We start from the raw sequence: 14,041 nt of genomic DNA on the forward strand, positions 1-14,041 counted from the left end.
ATCAAAGTTTCTTATGTGAAATCCTCTGGCTATCCTCTCATATGACTTATAACACCTAATACAAATTGCATGCTATATAAGTAGCTGTTATATTGTTTAGGGAATGATGATGAGAAAAAACCTGTTTATGTTGAGTACAGATGCAGGTTTTCTCTGAATGTAGACAGTAAGCTGTGCTTTGGACTCACATATATGTTGAACTATGAATGCGGTAAGCCAACTGTGCACTTACGTAAGCTCTGACAGAGGACTGTGCCATGCGTAGGTTTTGCATGCGTGTCTTCCCAGTCATTTCACAAACACTGCTTGAGCATCTGGTCTGTGCCGGGTGCTGTGATAGAGTCTGGCATGTGATCATCACTGAACTTCTACAAAGAAGACAATTATGTGGATAAGGTGATTCTCCTACTGCAGTCAATAAACTGTACAGAGACAGTACAGTTTTTGTAAGTGATATAAGTCCCAGATCTGGGTAGTTCCTGGAAGTCTTCATTTCTCCATAGCTGCTGCATATAACAGATCTGATGTCACAATTCTTTAAAGATTTCTCCTGGGCTTCTACACTGGAATAATAACTATTCAGTAAATTCAGCTAAGCTCATCTTTAGAGATTTCTGTTTAGAGCTAATAAGCATTAGAAAACAAGGTTGCGAGAAAGAACAATAACTGTCTTATTTTTCTGATGAGCATCATCATGGTCAACATTTTTATATAGGCCTCGTAAATGGTAAGAACAACAAATATGCATTGTAAACTATGCTTGAATAAATATTTTTAAAAATAAATATTTTTAAAAGGAAATGTTAAGACATGTTTCTTATCTCAACTGTTAGCAATGATGGCAAAGAATTCTTTTTTCTTGGTCTTGGAAAACAAATAAAGTGCATTATAAGCCATAGCGTGAGAGCTCAAGGCAAAGTGCTCCTTTCACTTGTCTCTCACAGTAAGTTCTATGACACATCAAAGGACTGAACTGATTTGCGGGACAACACTCCCTAGCTAAGCAATTTTCAACATCAGATTTCCTCTTGTCCTTCCAGAACTGTGTGTTTCACAGCAGTATCACCAGTGATTTGAAAGCATTTGCAGAGAAGTTCAGCTATGATGCCCTCATCCTGTTCTCCAGCTACCTGTCGGAGGGTCAGCAGCCTAGACGACAGATCGCTGTGTACTCTCAGAACCTGGAGCTGTGCAGTCAGGTGAGCCCTTCCTCCAGCCCTAAATCATTTCAGTGTATCCCAATCTGCTAGCTTTTAGAATAGCTGATGGGAGAGGGGAATGCATTTGTGCCTCACAAGAAATTGCCCCAAGAGATCAGTGTTCTTGGAGATGAATTTTAGGAAATATTGGCGGTATACTGCACATTGAGTCTTTTAAGAGAACCTGTATTACTTCATGTCCTGTGTCTGCAGCAAAAGATCTAACAAAGTACCTGAGGTGGGATACTTTATAGAGAAAACAGGTTTATTTAGCTCACAGCTCTAGATCCAAGAGCGTGGCACTGGCATCTGCTTGGCTCTGATGAGAGCCATGGTAGACTTCTCACCAACAGTGAGAAAACCCAAGAGGTCACATGGTGAGGCAGGAAAGAAAATAATGAGCTGAGATCGCTGAGCTTGCTTTACAGCACCTACTCTTAGGAAAACTGAGCCAGTCCCATGAGTTCTTCACTAGACCCTTCTGAGGGTGTTGGTCCTGTAACTTAATCATCTCTCATGAGGCCCTCTCCTAAAGTTCTACCACATTAGCATCACCACACTGAGGATCCAGCCTCCAGCACAGGAACCCCTGGAGTGCACACTAATCCCTGTCTAATCCAAAGCACAGTCCCTGAGGATTTCTTTTATAACTGACTCCATAGAGAGATTAGGACTTTCTCATCCAAAAGAAGGCAAATCCTCCTTTAGGGCTGTTTCCTCTGGGACTGCTTTTGGACTACAACAAGGCATAGTCTCTGTCTCAATACCCACTGGTGCTCAGGGTTTAGTAAGTGGTGACTGATGCTTTGACACAAGTTTCTCTCTAAGTACCAAGATTCTGACTGAGTCAGCAGTTGGAGCCTTGTGCTGATGGCTGAGTCTTTGATCTGAAGGTCTAGAAAATTGAAGGAAGAAAACTTATACAAAAATGAATCAAAATAAGCCAAGGGAAGTTGGGCTAGAGATGTAGCTCAGTGGTAGAGGGTTTGATTAGCATGTGAAAAGTTCCAAGTTTGAATCCAACATTGCAAAAGCATCTACTGCATAGTCCAAGCTGGGCAGCTAATATGGGAACATGCATGACCCATTGCCCTATGACCCCCAGAAGCACATCTAGCCTCATCTTCTGTCACATCCACTCCTTTCCTTCTGTGATTCTCCCTTCATCACAGCTCTGTTAGCACCTGCCTGTACCTGCTCTGGCCTTCCTTGTCCTTTCTCATGTTCCCCAGCCAAGAAGATGCCCTGGCCCTGCCGCACATGTGTCTGTCTCCCCGCTGCCCTGTGCCACACATGTACCACATCATCAGCCTGTGACCTTTCAGTGCTTTATTCTGTACTTGCTTTCAAAATGGGATCTTATTTTTGGTCACTGGTTTTCTAGGGACAAAACTGAGGAGGTTACCCAACCATCTAAAATGGTGTTTTTCAAACCACCAGCAAACTCCTTTTTTCAAACCAATTTGAAAATACGTTCACTTCCAAAGACGTAAGTAGAGGAGTAGGTGAGAGAGGAAAAAGCCCTTGAGCTCCTCTCTTCCCTCACACACCAGCTCTCCTCACCCCAGCAGCACTCCTGAGACTGCCCTAGAATCTCAAGGAATGCACACAGGACCCGGATGAGGCCAAGGGAGCCCCTTTGTCTGTGCTCATCCAACCGCCTAGGAATCTGCCTCTGCAGTTCAACCACCTGAGTTCAGAACAGTCCCAGCACCTGTTAGTGGTGTGCTGGTGGATGTCACTCAACTTTCGTGTGTCATTTCTTCATCAGTAAAATGCAGATAACAGTAGTCCCCATCTTGTATGATTGCTGTGGGGATTAAAGGAGGTGAAGGTTGTAAAGCTCTTACACTTAGAAAAGCTCTCAATAATATTTATTATTATTATTATTCTGTGTGACTCTGTGACTATTGCTATCTTTATTGATTTTTACCCCCCAGTAATTCTCTAGGGTCAATTCAAAAGCCCAGTGTGGTAAAACATGCCCAACATTCGCTAAACATTACAGAGCTGAGGCCCAGTTCTGGCTTTGCCCTGTCTGTCCTGATGTCCCCTGCTTCCCAGGTGGCTTTGTTTATTTAGGGCTCCATGTCCTTTTCCCTGAGGAGGAAGGGACAGATGAGCCCTGTGTGCTGTTGGGGAAGCTCAGCGCTGGAAGGACTTTTTTCCTCCCCTCTGTCTCCTTTGCCTTGTGTGTCCCACTTGCCTGTTCTCCCGTTATTCCAACCTTGGTCTTGAGTTCTTGTCGGTAACCAGCATCAAAGCTGCTTTTTAAAATCCAAGTTCCACTTCTGTTGGAAGATGGTGTTTTATACATCTAGGAAAGGAGTTTAAGTGACTCTAAACTTTTCTACCCATAATTTTCAGGAACCAGTGAAATCTAGCAACTGTATTTTTAGTTAAATGAGAAGACAGTTTGATAGGAAAAAATTTTGGTAGCAGATTAAATGTGACGTTCATGTCTTATATTACACGATTCTCAGCTGTCTTCTTTTAAACAAATGCACACAATTTAATTTTATATTAAGAAATATTTAAAAAGACAAACTGTAGGCTGGGTGTGGTGGTGCACACCTGTAATCCCAGCACTTGGGAGCCTGAGGCAGGAGGATCATTGAGAGTTTGAGACCAGCCTAGGCTACAAAGTGAGCTCAAGGTTAACCTGAACTGCATAGAGAGACCCTGTCTCAAAACAACAACAACAACAACGAAAGGCAAACTGCCAAGCACAAAGATTGCGTGAATTTCACACCTGTAATCCCAGCACTCTGGGAGGCTGAGGCAGAAAGATTGCAAGTTAGAGTCCAGCCTAGCTAATTTAGTAACTTAGTGAGACCCTATGTCAAAATCAAAAGGGCTGGGAATGTAGCTCAGTGCAAAGGCCTTGCATTCATTTCTCAGTACAGAAAGAGAGAGAGTGAAAGAGAAAGAGAGAGAGAGAGAGAGAGAGAGAGAGAGAGAGAGAGAGAGAGGCTGCCTGAGCACTAGCACAAACTGTTGTTCCTCCCAACAGATTTGCTGTGAGCTGGAAGAGTGTCAGAACCCTTGCCTGGAACTGGAGCCCTTTGAATGTGGCTGTGATGAGATCCTGGTGTACCAGCAGGAGGATCCTTCTGTGACTTGTGATCAGGTGGTTCTCCTTGTCAAAGAAGTCATCAATAGGAGGTGTCCAGAGATTGCCTCCAACAGCCGGACATCCTCAACGGAAGCTGTGGCTGGCAGTGCACCCCTCTCCCAAGGCTCTTCTGGGATTATGGAATTGTATGGCTCTGATATAGAGCCAGCACAGCCCAGCTCTGTGAATTTCATAGAGAATCCTCCAGATCTCAATGAGTCTAACCAGGCTCCAGCGGATGTCAACATGGACCTTGTTAGTCCAGACAGTGGGCTTGCCACCATTCGGAGCAGCCGGTCATCCAAGGAGAGCTCTGTTTTCCTCAGCGATGACAGTCCAGTGGGAGAAGGTGCTGGGCCTCACCACAGCCTCCTTCCAGGCTTTGACTCCTACAGTCCCATCCCTGAAGGGGCAGTGGCAGAAGAGCACGTTCGGTCTGGAGAACACAGGGAACACTTTGGCCTCTTCAGCTTTGACTCAGCTCCCATGGCTTCAGGGCAGTCCCAGCCATCTTCCCATTCTGCAGACTACTCCCCAGCAGATGACTTCCCCAACAGCGATTCGTCAGATGGACAGCTTCCCCCTGGGCCAAAAGGACTTGATGAGATAGGAACCAACATGTCCAATTATTCATCCAGTTCACTTTTGTCTGAGGCTGGCAAAGACAGCCTGGTGGAATTTGATGAAGAGTTTGTTCAGAGACAAGAAAGTCTGGTAGAAAATGCTGAAGGAAGTTTAAGCCTGAAAAGTTTTGTGGGAGATGAGTCTCCTTCACCAGAAAGGCTGGACAGTATTGGAAAGCAAATTCCACCCACACCTACGAATAGCTTTGTGGGAAGCTCACCATCCACTGAAGATCCAGCCATGCTCTATCCAGAGGACATAATTCCTGAAGCAACAGACATGGGTCACCTTGGGCCACCTCAGACCCAGACCCGGTGTAGTAGCTGGTGGGGTGGTTTGGAAATTGACTCTAAAAATATTGTAGATGCATGGAGTTCCAGTGAACAAGAATCCGTTTTTCAGAGCCCTGAATCATGGAAAGATCATAAGCCCAGCCCCACTGATAGAAGAGCTTCAGATTCTGTACTTCAACCAAAGAGTCTTGACTTCCCAAAATCAGATCCCTGGGAGTCTGAATTTGGTCAGTCAGAACTCAATAGCAACGACATTCAAGATGAAAAGGAGGAAAGCTTGCAGTTTCCAAACCTTTCCACTGAGAAGTCACATTTACCAAATGCTTCTCCTAAGGGAACAAACCACCTGATAGAAGACTTTGCTGCTTTGTGGCAGTCTGGTCAGTCTCCCACAGCAATGCCTGAGCCCTGGGGAAACCCTACAGAGGATGGGGAACCAGTGGCTGCTGTGTCATTCCCAGCTTGGAGTGCATTTCATAAAGAAGATGATGCTGAAGCTTTAAAAAATACCTGGAACCTTCACCCGACAAGCAGCGAGACACCTTCTGTGAGGAACCCAAATGAGTGGGTGATGGCGAGAAGTGGGTATTCCTTTCCTTCAGAAGACCTATTGGACAGTTCAGCCAGTAAGGCCAACAATGAGGCAGCTCCAAAACTCTGGGGCAAGAAGAACAATGACTCCAAGGATAATATCCTTGTATCTAGAAACCCCAGTTCCAAACTGGAGCATGCATGGAATAATTCCCAGCCACCAAGGGAAGATCAAAACCGCTTGGTGGATCCTAAAGTGAGGGGGAAGGTATATGAACAGGTAGATTCCTGGAACTTTTTTGAGGACACTGTTAAGAAAGGAGGGTCAGACGTCCTAGCTCCTTGGGAGGATTCCTTCCTAGCGTACAAATGTTCTGATTATAGCGCATCTAATGTAGGAGAAGATTCAGTGCCTTCCCCCTTAGATACCAACTACTCCACCTCTGACTCTTACACATCACCAACATTTGCTGGGGAGGAAAAAGAAACAGAAAGCAAGCCACTTACTCAAGAGGAAGTTGGTGAGTCCAAAGATACTGGCTCGACTGTAGAGGAGGCTTCAGTTCCTCTGCAGTCTTCGCCGCAGCTTCTTAGAAACAGAATTGGTTCAGGTCCTGGGAACCTAGACATGTGGGCTTCCCCTCTTCCCGAAGCAAGCAGAGCTCACGACCCAGATAAAGATGCTCTCCAGGCAGAGAACACCTCCACGGAGGACGGTGTCGGGGAGAGTAGCCAGTCCAGCTACGATGATCCCAGCATGATGCAGCTGTACAACGAGACCAATCGGCAGCTCACACTTCTGCACAGCAGCACCAACTCCCGGCAGGCAGCCTCGGACAGCCTCGACTTGTGGAACAGAGTGATTCTGGAGGACACGCAGTCCACTGCCACAATTTCAGATATGGATAACGACTTGGACTGGGATGACTGCAGTGGGGGAGTGGCGATGACCAGTGATGGCCACGCAGAAGGATACGTGACTGAGAGTACTGAACCCGAAACCCGATTTTCAGTGAGACACCTGGAACCATGGGGCACGGAGTACCAGGAAGAAAATCAGATAGATTGGGAGCTCACTGCCTCCGCTGAGCACGCCAAGGATGCTGCTCCCAACGAGTATCACACACTGAATGAGAAAAATGGGCAGCTAATTGCAAACAGCGTTTGGGATTCTGTCATGAGAGATAAAGATGCATCATCATGCAGGTTACCAGGCCTCCCATATATGACAGATTCAGAAGCAATCGACTTACCTTCTGAAGGTACCAGCCATTCAGCAAATGCTATGGAGAGCTGCATGGCAGATGGGTTAGAAGCCTCTGGAATCAGTGAGTCAGCAGCATGCACACCTCACCCTGATGACGAGGACACATGGACAGGAATGCTGCCAGCTAATACAGCACCCTTGGTGACCAGGCCTGAGAACCCAGAACATTCTGCATGTTCAGATCCATGGATGGGGCATAGCTACAGAAATAGCGAAAGTGAACACGAAGCCCTGGGAGCCTCAAGCAGAAGGTGTCTTGACAAGGAGGAGGTGATAGGTTCTGGGGACAAGAGTGCCCCAGGGACTCCTGGAAAAGAGACTGGTGACCAGGAACTCTCTTCTCCAGCTGCAGCTGAATATCAAGAAATCTACACTGAATTAGGCAAAGTCACATCTCTTCCAGCTACTTGTGGTCCTGAAACAAGTGAACCAAAGAATGTTTTAGGGCTTGAGGGGCCTTATGACCTAGGTTACACAAACAGAGATGATTCACCAACAGAGATGTCTACAAATGAGCTTCAGGCAAAGGAGACCTACGAAGAGCCCCTCATGGATCACAGAGATTCAGGGGAAACTATGGAGGTGCCAGGTAAGATGAATTTAACAAAAAATGTATCTTCATCTGAGATGGATCTTGAGGAAATAGAAGAATGTAACATTCCAGAGTCAGAAAGAATGAGTGAAGAGCCACCTCGTGAGTCTCCTCAAAGCCTTGTTTTGGAAAGCCTTGTTTGGAAAGACTCTGCAGACAGTGGAATACAGGACAATTACACAAGTTCTGAGATAACTAAGACTCTTGAAGTGAAAAGTACTGAAAATAGCCTTCCAGCAGCCAGTTCCTCTGGGAGCTATGGCAAAGACAGTCTTTCCAGTGATGACTACACACACTCAAGTGCCTCGAGTCCTGATCTAGATGATTCTTCAGCTGCATTGTCCTCCTGGGGTCAGAGACCCAGTATTGAGCATCAGAAAGAGAATCAAGATGAATGGAGAGAACAGAATCACCAACAACCTGAAGTAACAACCCCTGATGACCACGTAGGAGTAACTACTGAAATGAAGACATTAGAGAAAAACAGGATGGATGAGTTTGAAAAGAATATTGAACAAAAACTTCCTAAATTTTTAGAGATTTGGAATGATTCCATCGATGGTGATTCTTTATCCTCCTTATCAAGCCCTGAAACAGGCAAATATTTTGACTACACAGGTGCATACCAGGATAGAAATCTAGCAGTTAGTCACGAGGAGAACAATAAAACCATTGTTCCTGCAACTGGGCAGCCGGAGGATGCCAAGGTCATTTCAACAAATTTGGGCTCAGATGATAACAGTGCAGGAAATGAAGAGTCAGTAGAGAAAGAGACCCATCTGGTCCCTTGTCAAGTGACTCAGAGTAAATCCAGAGCTTCGGATGAATTGAGTGAGTCTAAATTCTTGGCCATGGCAGAACCCAACACTGAGGAGTTTTCTGATTATGTAGATGATACGGACCTAGCCGAGAATGAGAATAAGTCACACACCCTGTGTGACAGTCAAAGCAGCTCTGAGCACTGGAATTTCTCACCGCTCACAGAGACTGAAATTCAGATCACAGCAGAGGACAAGGAGACACCACCTTCTCCAGAAGCGGGGAAGGCGAGAGATGAAATATGGCAGGTATCTCCCAAAACTGAGCCAAAGAATGAAGCTCATTCTAAACTGGAAATTCTTGGCTTCTCAGCTGAGAGCAGTGAGTGGTGGGAAGCTCCTCTGCAGGAAGGGAGGCCCATGGAGAGTGCATTTCAGGGGGTACTGTCTAACTCAAGTGATGCTTTGGCGGGGATTTCTTCAGTGTATCAAAGTGTGGGTCCATGGGGAGTACCCGCTCAGGGTGATGCTGAGTCCATGCAAACACACTGCACTGATCCTTTCAGTGACGAACTCCGGCCACCCTTTCTGGGCAGTAATGAGGGCAACTCCCATGGGCAACTTTGGAACATCCAACCAAGGCAGCCAGATCCAGACACTGACCAGTTTACCCAGCTTGTAATACTAAACCAAATTAAAGAAAAAGACCCCAGAGAGCAAACTTTTATGTCTTTAGCTGGTCATGAGCTTCCTTTTGAGACACCCACTCAAGAGCAGTGTCAGGATAACATGCTGTCTGTCTGGGCTCGACCGGATCCAGCGGTTACTCCCTCAGATGAAACGGGATACGTCACAGCTAATGTCTCAGCTGAGTGTCAGGAAGTGAACTGGTGGGAACCAGAAAAATCATACCTTACTGAAACAACACATTCAAGCACTCCCACCGAAAATTTACCCACCATCCATTCTCCCAGCCAACTGATAAGGAAGTCAGTCTCTGCATGGGATGGCTCCAACCCTAATGAGGACACCCAAGACGCCTTCACCCCCGATATTTTACATGGCAACTTCCAAGAGGGCGGGCAGCTGCCCTCAGCCTCCCCTGACTTGTGGGTGGATGTGAAGCAGCCCTTCAGTCTGAAGGCAGAGGGCGAGAATCCAGACATACTCACTCACTGTGACCATGACAGCATTTCTCAGGCTTCCAGCAGCCCCGATGTATGTCATGATTCTGAAGCAAAGCAAGAGGCTGAGCAACACAGCAATGCTCGAGTCAGACCTGCAGTGGAATCCAGTGAGTTTTATCTCACTGAGTCAGAGATAAGTGAAGACCTGACTCAGGACCCTGGACAGGAATCTGTCCTATACGATTCAGGACTCTCTGCTGGAAACGTAATTCCACTGCCTCTAGGTACTAATCAGTCGAACATAAATGGCTCATCTCAGCCTGCATCTTCTATAGATTCTCCCGAGCATTCTGAAATGAACGATGAAAACCATGCAAGTTTAGAAGCATCAAAGGAAGAGCCCATAACAGATACAGCACCAGTTCTGGAACCCACTGACAGGACCATCCAAAGAGTTGAAAATGTGGAAACTCGTATTTTGGTCACTCACCAGGAGCCAACTACAGAAGGAAACTGCTCCTGGGTACCAGAGGACGTTTCTCCTGAAAGTTATACAGGCTCAAGGGCTTTGCTTCACGGTGAGACGCCCTTTGCTCCCGAGACTCCCACCACTGCTGTGGCTGATACCTGTTTGGATGTAAGCGAAGCTGCCTTGGACCATAGTTTCAGTGACACTTCAGGTCTTAACACTTCCACAGGTACCATAGAAGATGTAAGTAAACTGACACTGTCAGAAGGCCAACCTGAAACACCAGTTGATGGAGATGCTGGGAAACAAGATATCTGTTCATCTGAAGCCTCATGGGGGGAATTTGAGTATGACGTCATGGGCCAGAACATTGATGAAGAGGTAATGAAAGAGCCTGGGCATTTCTTCTACAGTGCTGACCCTCCCTTAGAAGGCAATGGTCAGAAGCAATCAGTGGCACCCTACACACCTCCCTTTGACCTGTCCTGTTTCACAGAGGCACGCCCTGGTGCCCAGACAACAGAGGAAGCTGGGTCCCCAGAGGATTTATCTCTGGGAAGTGAAGCAGCAGAGATGTTGCTTTCTGCTCTTCCTGATCAAAGTGAGGGAAACCACATGGAGACCGAAAGCAGACAGCCTGCACACCAGCTGGTTGCACTGCATATTCATGAAGACCCGGTTTCTTTGGCTGCAGGAGAAGCCAGCTCCAACTTTGAGTCATCTCCATCAAACATTGACTGGGAAGTGGACTCAGATGCTTCTGACTCACCAGCAGGTGGAGACACGAGACCACCAAATGGTAAGAAACATCTCATCCCATATCCAAGAAACTGCTGTTTGAAATAAAGCAATGCGATTGTAAATCATACTCTTTCTACCAGTGTAGGTAAAGAGAAACCAGATTTGCAATGCACCATAATCAAGTTTTATATAATAGCAGTAGAATCTAGTGTTTACAAAATAATACCGATCTCTGATCTTGCAAGAGAAAATGAAAACAGTTCTACAAAACCACGGTGTTTCTTAAATGATCTCTTTTTAGATAATCATTTGTAAAGATGACAAATCACACAATGTGTTAATTAAATCTCTCCTTATTTGCACGTTCCACTTCTAGGTGCCAACAAGAGAATTTTAGAATTAGAAGAAGAAAAAATAACCCCTGCCAAAGAGCTGAAGGAGATAAAATCAGAATATAAAGAAGAAAGATGGACAAGAAAGAATGAAGATCATCATGCAATACAGATGGATTATATTCTAGTAGGCCATGAACAAAATTCACCCTTGATGCCAGAGGCCTGTGAAGCAGGAGACAGCGTGCCCCAGTTAGAAGCAACATCTGTAGGTTCAGAAGAAACAGACCTGCCAGGAACTCAGGTAGTAAGCTACCCAGATATGTGTCAGCCTGCCTCTTTAAATGAAAGCAAAGATTGCTCTGTAGAGAGATTCAAAGATGATAAGAGATTATCTCTTGAAAGTTCTGTCCAAGACCAGAATTGGATGGTCTTGAGCTGTGGTGAGGGTAATCATCCATCACCGGATGCCAAGGATGCAGGGACTGGATGGGCTGACAAGACTGTGGAGCCATTTTCTGATCCACGCATGATCCAAGATTCCCAGGTGGGAGAAATGAAGCCTCTAGAGTCTTTAGCACTAGAGCAGGTCTCTGGTCTGAGCAGCCAATCACAGAAGATAAACAGCCGAGGCAGGGCTGACCTGGAAACAGTTTTGTTGCCAACTGTCACCCATGACAATGAATGGGAAATGCTTTCACCACAGCCATCTCACACAAACAGGATCTCTGAAAGGGAGATGGAGGAGGAGACAGAGTTTCTTGAGCCTGGAACCAGGAAAGTAAAACCAAATGGGTAAGCAAAGTGCTAAATTTATGATTTTTTCTAAAAACCATTTAATTTAGCAATCAGGGAAATGGTAAAGGGTCATGGGATATGATAAATACCCAGGTGATAGGATCTTTGCTTATGTATTTATTGCAAAGCATATCCCTAGTAAAAGCAGCTGGCAAAAACTTGTAATGAAAATGATAACTGTGTACTCTTTCAGCCATGAAAGGCCTTACATACAGAGGTGATGCCTTCTCTCCTGCCCCCCGTTTCTCGCACTTCAATACCTGTGTGATCTGAAACAGGCAGTTGGAAAGAGGATAGAGCAGTGCTGACATTTATTCAGCACCTACTGTGCGTAGGGTGTTTGCACACAGCATCTGATTATATACTTAATGCTAGTGGAGGAGAGAAGGGAGGGGGCCCTTGAGGCTCAGAATGTTTTTATAACTATTTTATAACTGGATCTAAAGTAACTAGAGGGAACTCTGGGCTTCAAAGATTCCTGCCTTGAAAGCCCTTACCTTGGTGGCTGGCACACTATGTTCCAGGAAAGGCACTTTCTGGGTTTTTTGTTAGCACTTAACTTTCTAGTAGAGATAAGAGGACAGCAGATTTGAAATGCTAATGTGAAATATTCATTCTGTCATGAGCTGAGAAGTTAGCAAACAGTCATCAAATCCATGGTGCCTTTATTCATTCCTTCGTGTGTGTTTTGGAACTGTACTCTTGCTATGTTCCTGGGTAGTGACAGGCAACAGGACCTTGCTGCTGCCTTAGAAAGTTTAGGCACTGCTGAAAATGTTCAGTGTTTTCACTTCTTTCCTGCCTCCTTCCAGAGGCAAAAGGGCAAATAGAGAAATGTAAATTAAGCTAAAAGGGGAGATGATGTTCTCTGTTAAAAATGCACTGGAGCACAGATGTCTTTCCCTCCCTCGTGTAGGGGCGTAGTGGACTGCACACACCGTGTGCTCAGTGGGAGACGAAAGGGCTGGATTCCAGCCTGGCTCCACACCCCTAAGGTTACATAGTTCAGGATTAGCCCCAGGCTTAGGTTTCTTCAGCCATGAAATCAGTAGGTGGGGCTAGACGTTCTCACGCCTTCCTTCAAATGTTAGGAACTTGATTTGGGTGGAAACAGGATGTGTCCAAGGTAACTGACATTCACAAATTATATTTCTAGAGGTAAGGACCAAAGAAAACAGAAGTTACAGCACAGCCTATTGAGGGTTACTGCAGTGCCATAGAGGTTAAAAGCTTTACCATTTTCAAGCACAGCTTCAGAAACACAGACATTTTCAGTTGGCCTAATCTTTCTTCTTCCTGTCAAGCTATTTCCTTCCATAGAGACCCCAGATCCATTATCAGAAGGAAGGCAACAGATGGGTCCCAGCAGCCCTTCTGGCACTGTTATAGACCGAGCTGAGATCTCAGCAGCCATCAGTTGGCTGAGCTGTTGTTTGGCTTCTTGTCTGCATTTCGAACATGCTCCTGAAAACCAACAGCTGACAGTCCTCCTTCAGTTGTGCCACCAGCACCTTTTCTTTCTCCATGATATTGCTAGTACTTTTTGCATAATTTACTCTGAATGTATCTGAAAAATTTCCCTGTTTGCTAATTTTGGGAATGATATAGGATTGTCCAAAACAGTAGGTCTCTAAGTGGGACATCAGTACCTCCTGATAGCTTGTCAGAAATGCAAATAACCACACATACATGCCACTTTCCTCTAGCATCAGAAAGTCTGCGGTGTGGCCAGCTTGACTAGCGCAGTTCCTCCCAGGTGCTTGCATAGACCCTTCAGCTTGAAAGCTCCTGCTCTAAATCATATTCCTGGCCTTCAAAAACTTTGACGTGTAGGCATTGGATAGAAGTGAAAAGGTGGATAATAGTCAAGATAGTTTATGAATTAAATATAAGTAGCTAACAAATTATGGGCATTTGCTAGTAGACCAGCTCCTATATACTCTACCTACACGATCTCACTTGACTCAGGCAACAGTGTGAGGTGAGATTATATGAGGCAAAGAATAATAGGAGATGTTGCTTAGGGTGCCTATGTGGAGCTAGTACCAGGGATGACTCATTACCCAACAGCAAGAGGCAGAGTTCCCTGGTCCCTTGAGGGCCCATGAGAATGTATTTTCTTTTAAAGTCAAAAGAAACAAATGATTATACTTCTCCATTATATGTCTTTATATCACAAATAGTTCTAAATGAAA

General features: G+C 45.5%; 1 protein-coding gene across 10 annotated transcripts in view; it reads left to right on the forward strand.

The window, feature by feature from the left end:
• Prune2 (prune homolog 2 with BCH domain) overlaps window positions 1-14,041 on the forward strand; it is a 277,788-nt gene that overhangs the window by 154,139 nt on the left and 109,608 nt on the right. For all 10 annotated transcript variants that reach the window (XR_010047791.1, XR_010047792.1, XM_063249631.1 and 7 more), the window contains exons 7-9: window positions 1,041-1,199; window positions 4,213-10,774; window positions 11,093-11,843. Coding sequence is in view for 8 of the 10 variants with exons in the window: in XM_063249631.1 (XP_063105701.1) it covers window positions 1,041-1,199; window positions 4,213-10,774; window positions 11,093-11,843 (7,472 nt within the window). In the remaining 2 variants the exon portion in view is untranslated. The remainder of the gene's footprint in view (window positions 1-1,040; window positions 1,200-4,212; window positions 10,775-11,092; window positions 11,844-14,041) is intronic.

The sequence above is a fragment of the Cavia porcellus genome, unplaced genomic scaffold, assembly GCF_034190915.1.
Source record: "Cavia porcellus strain 051 isolate PalLab524CR breed Dunkin Hartley unplaced genomic scaffold, mCavPor4.1 scaffold_1, whole genome shotgun sequence".
Taxonomy (NCBI): Eukaryota; Metazoa; Chordata; class Mammalia; order Rodentia; family Caviidae; genus Cavia; species Cavia porcellus.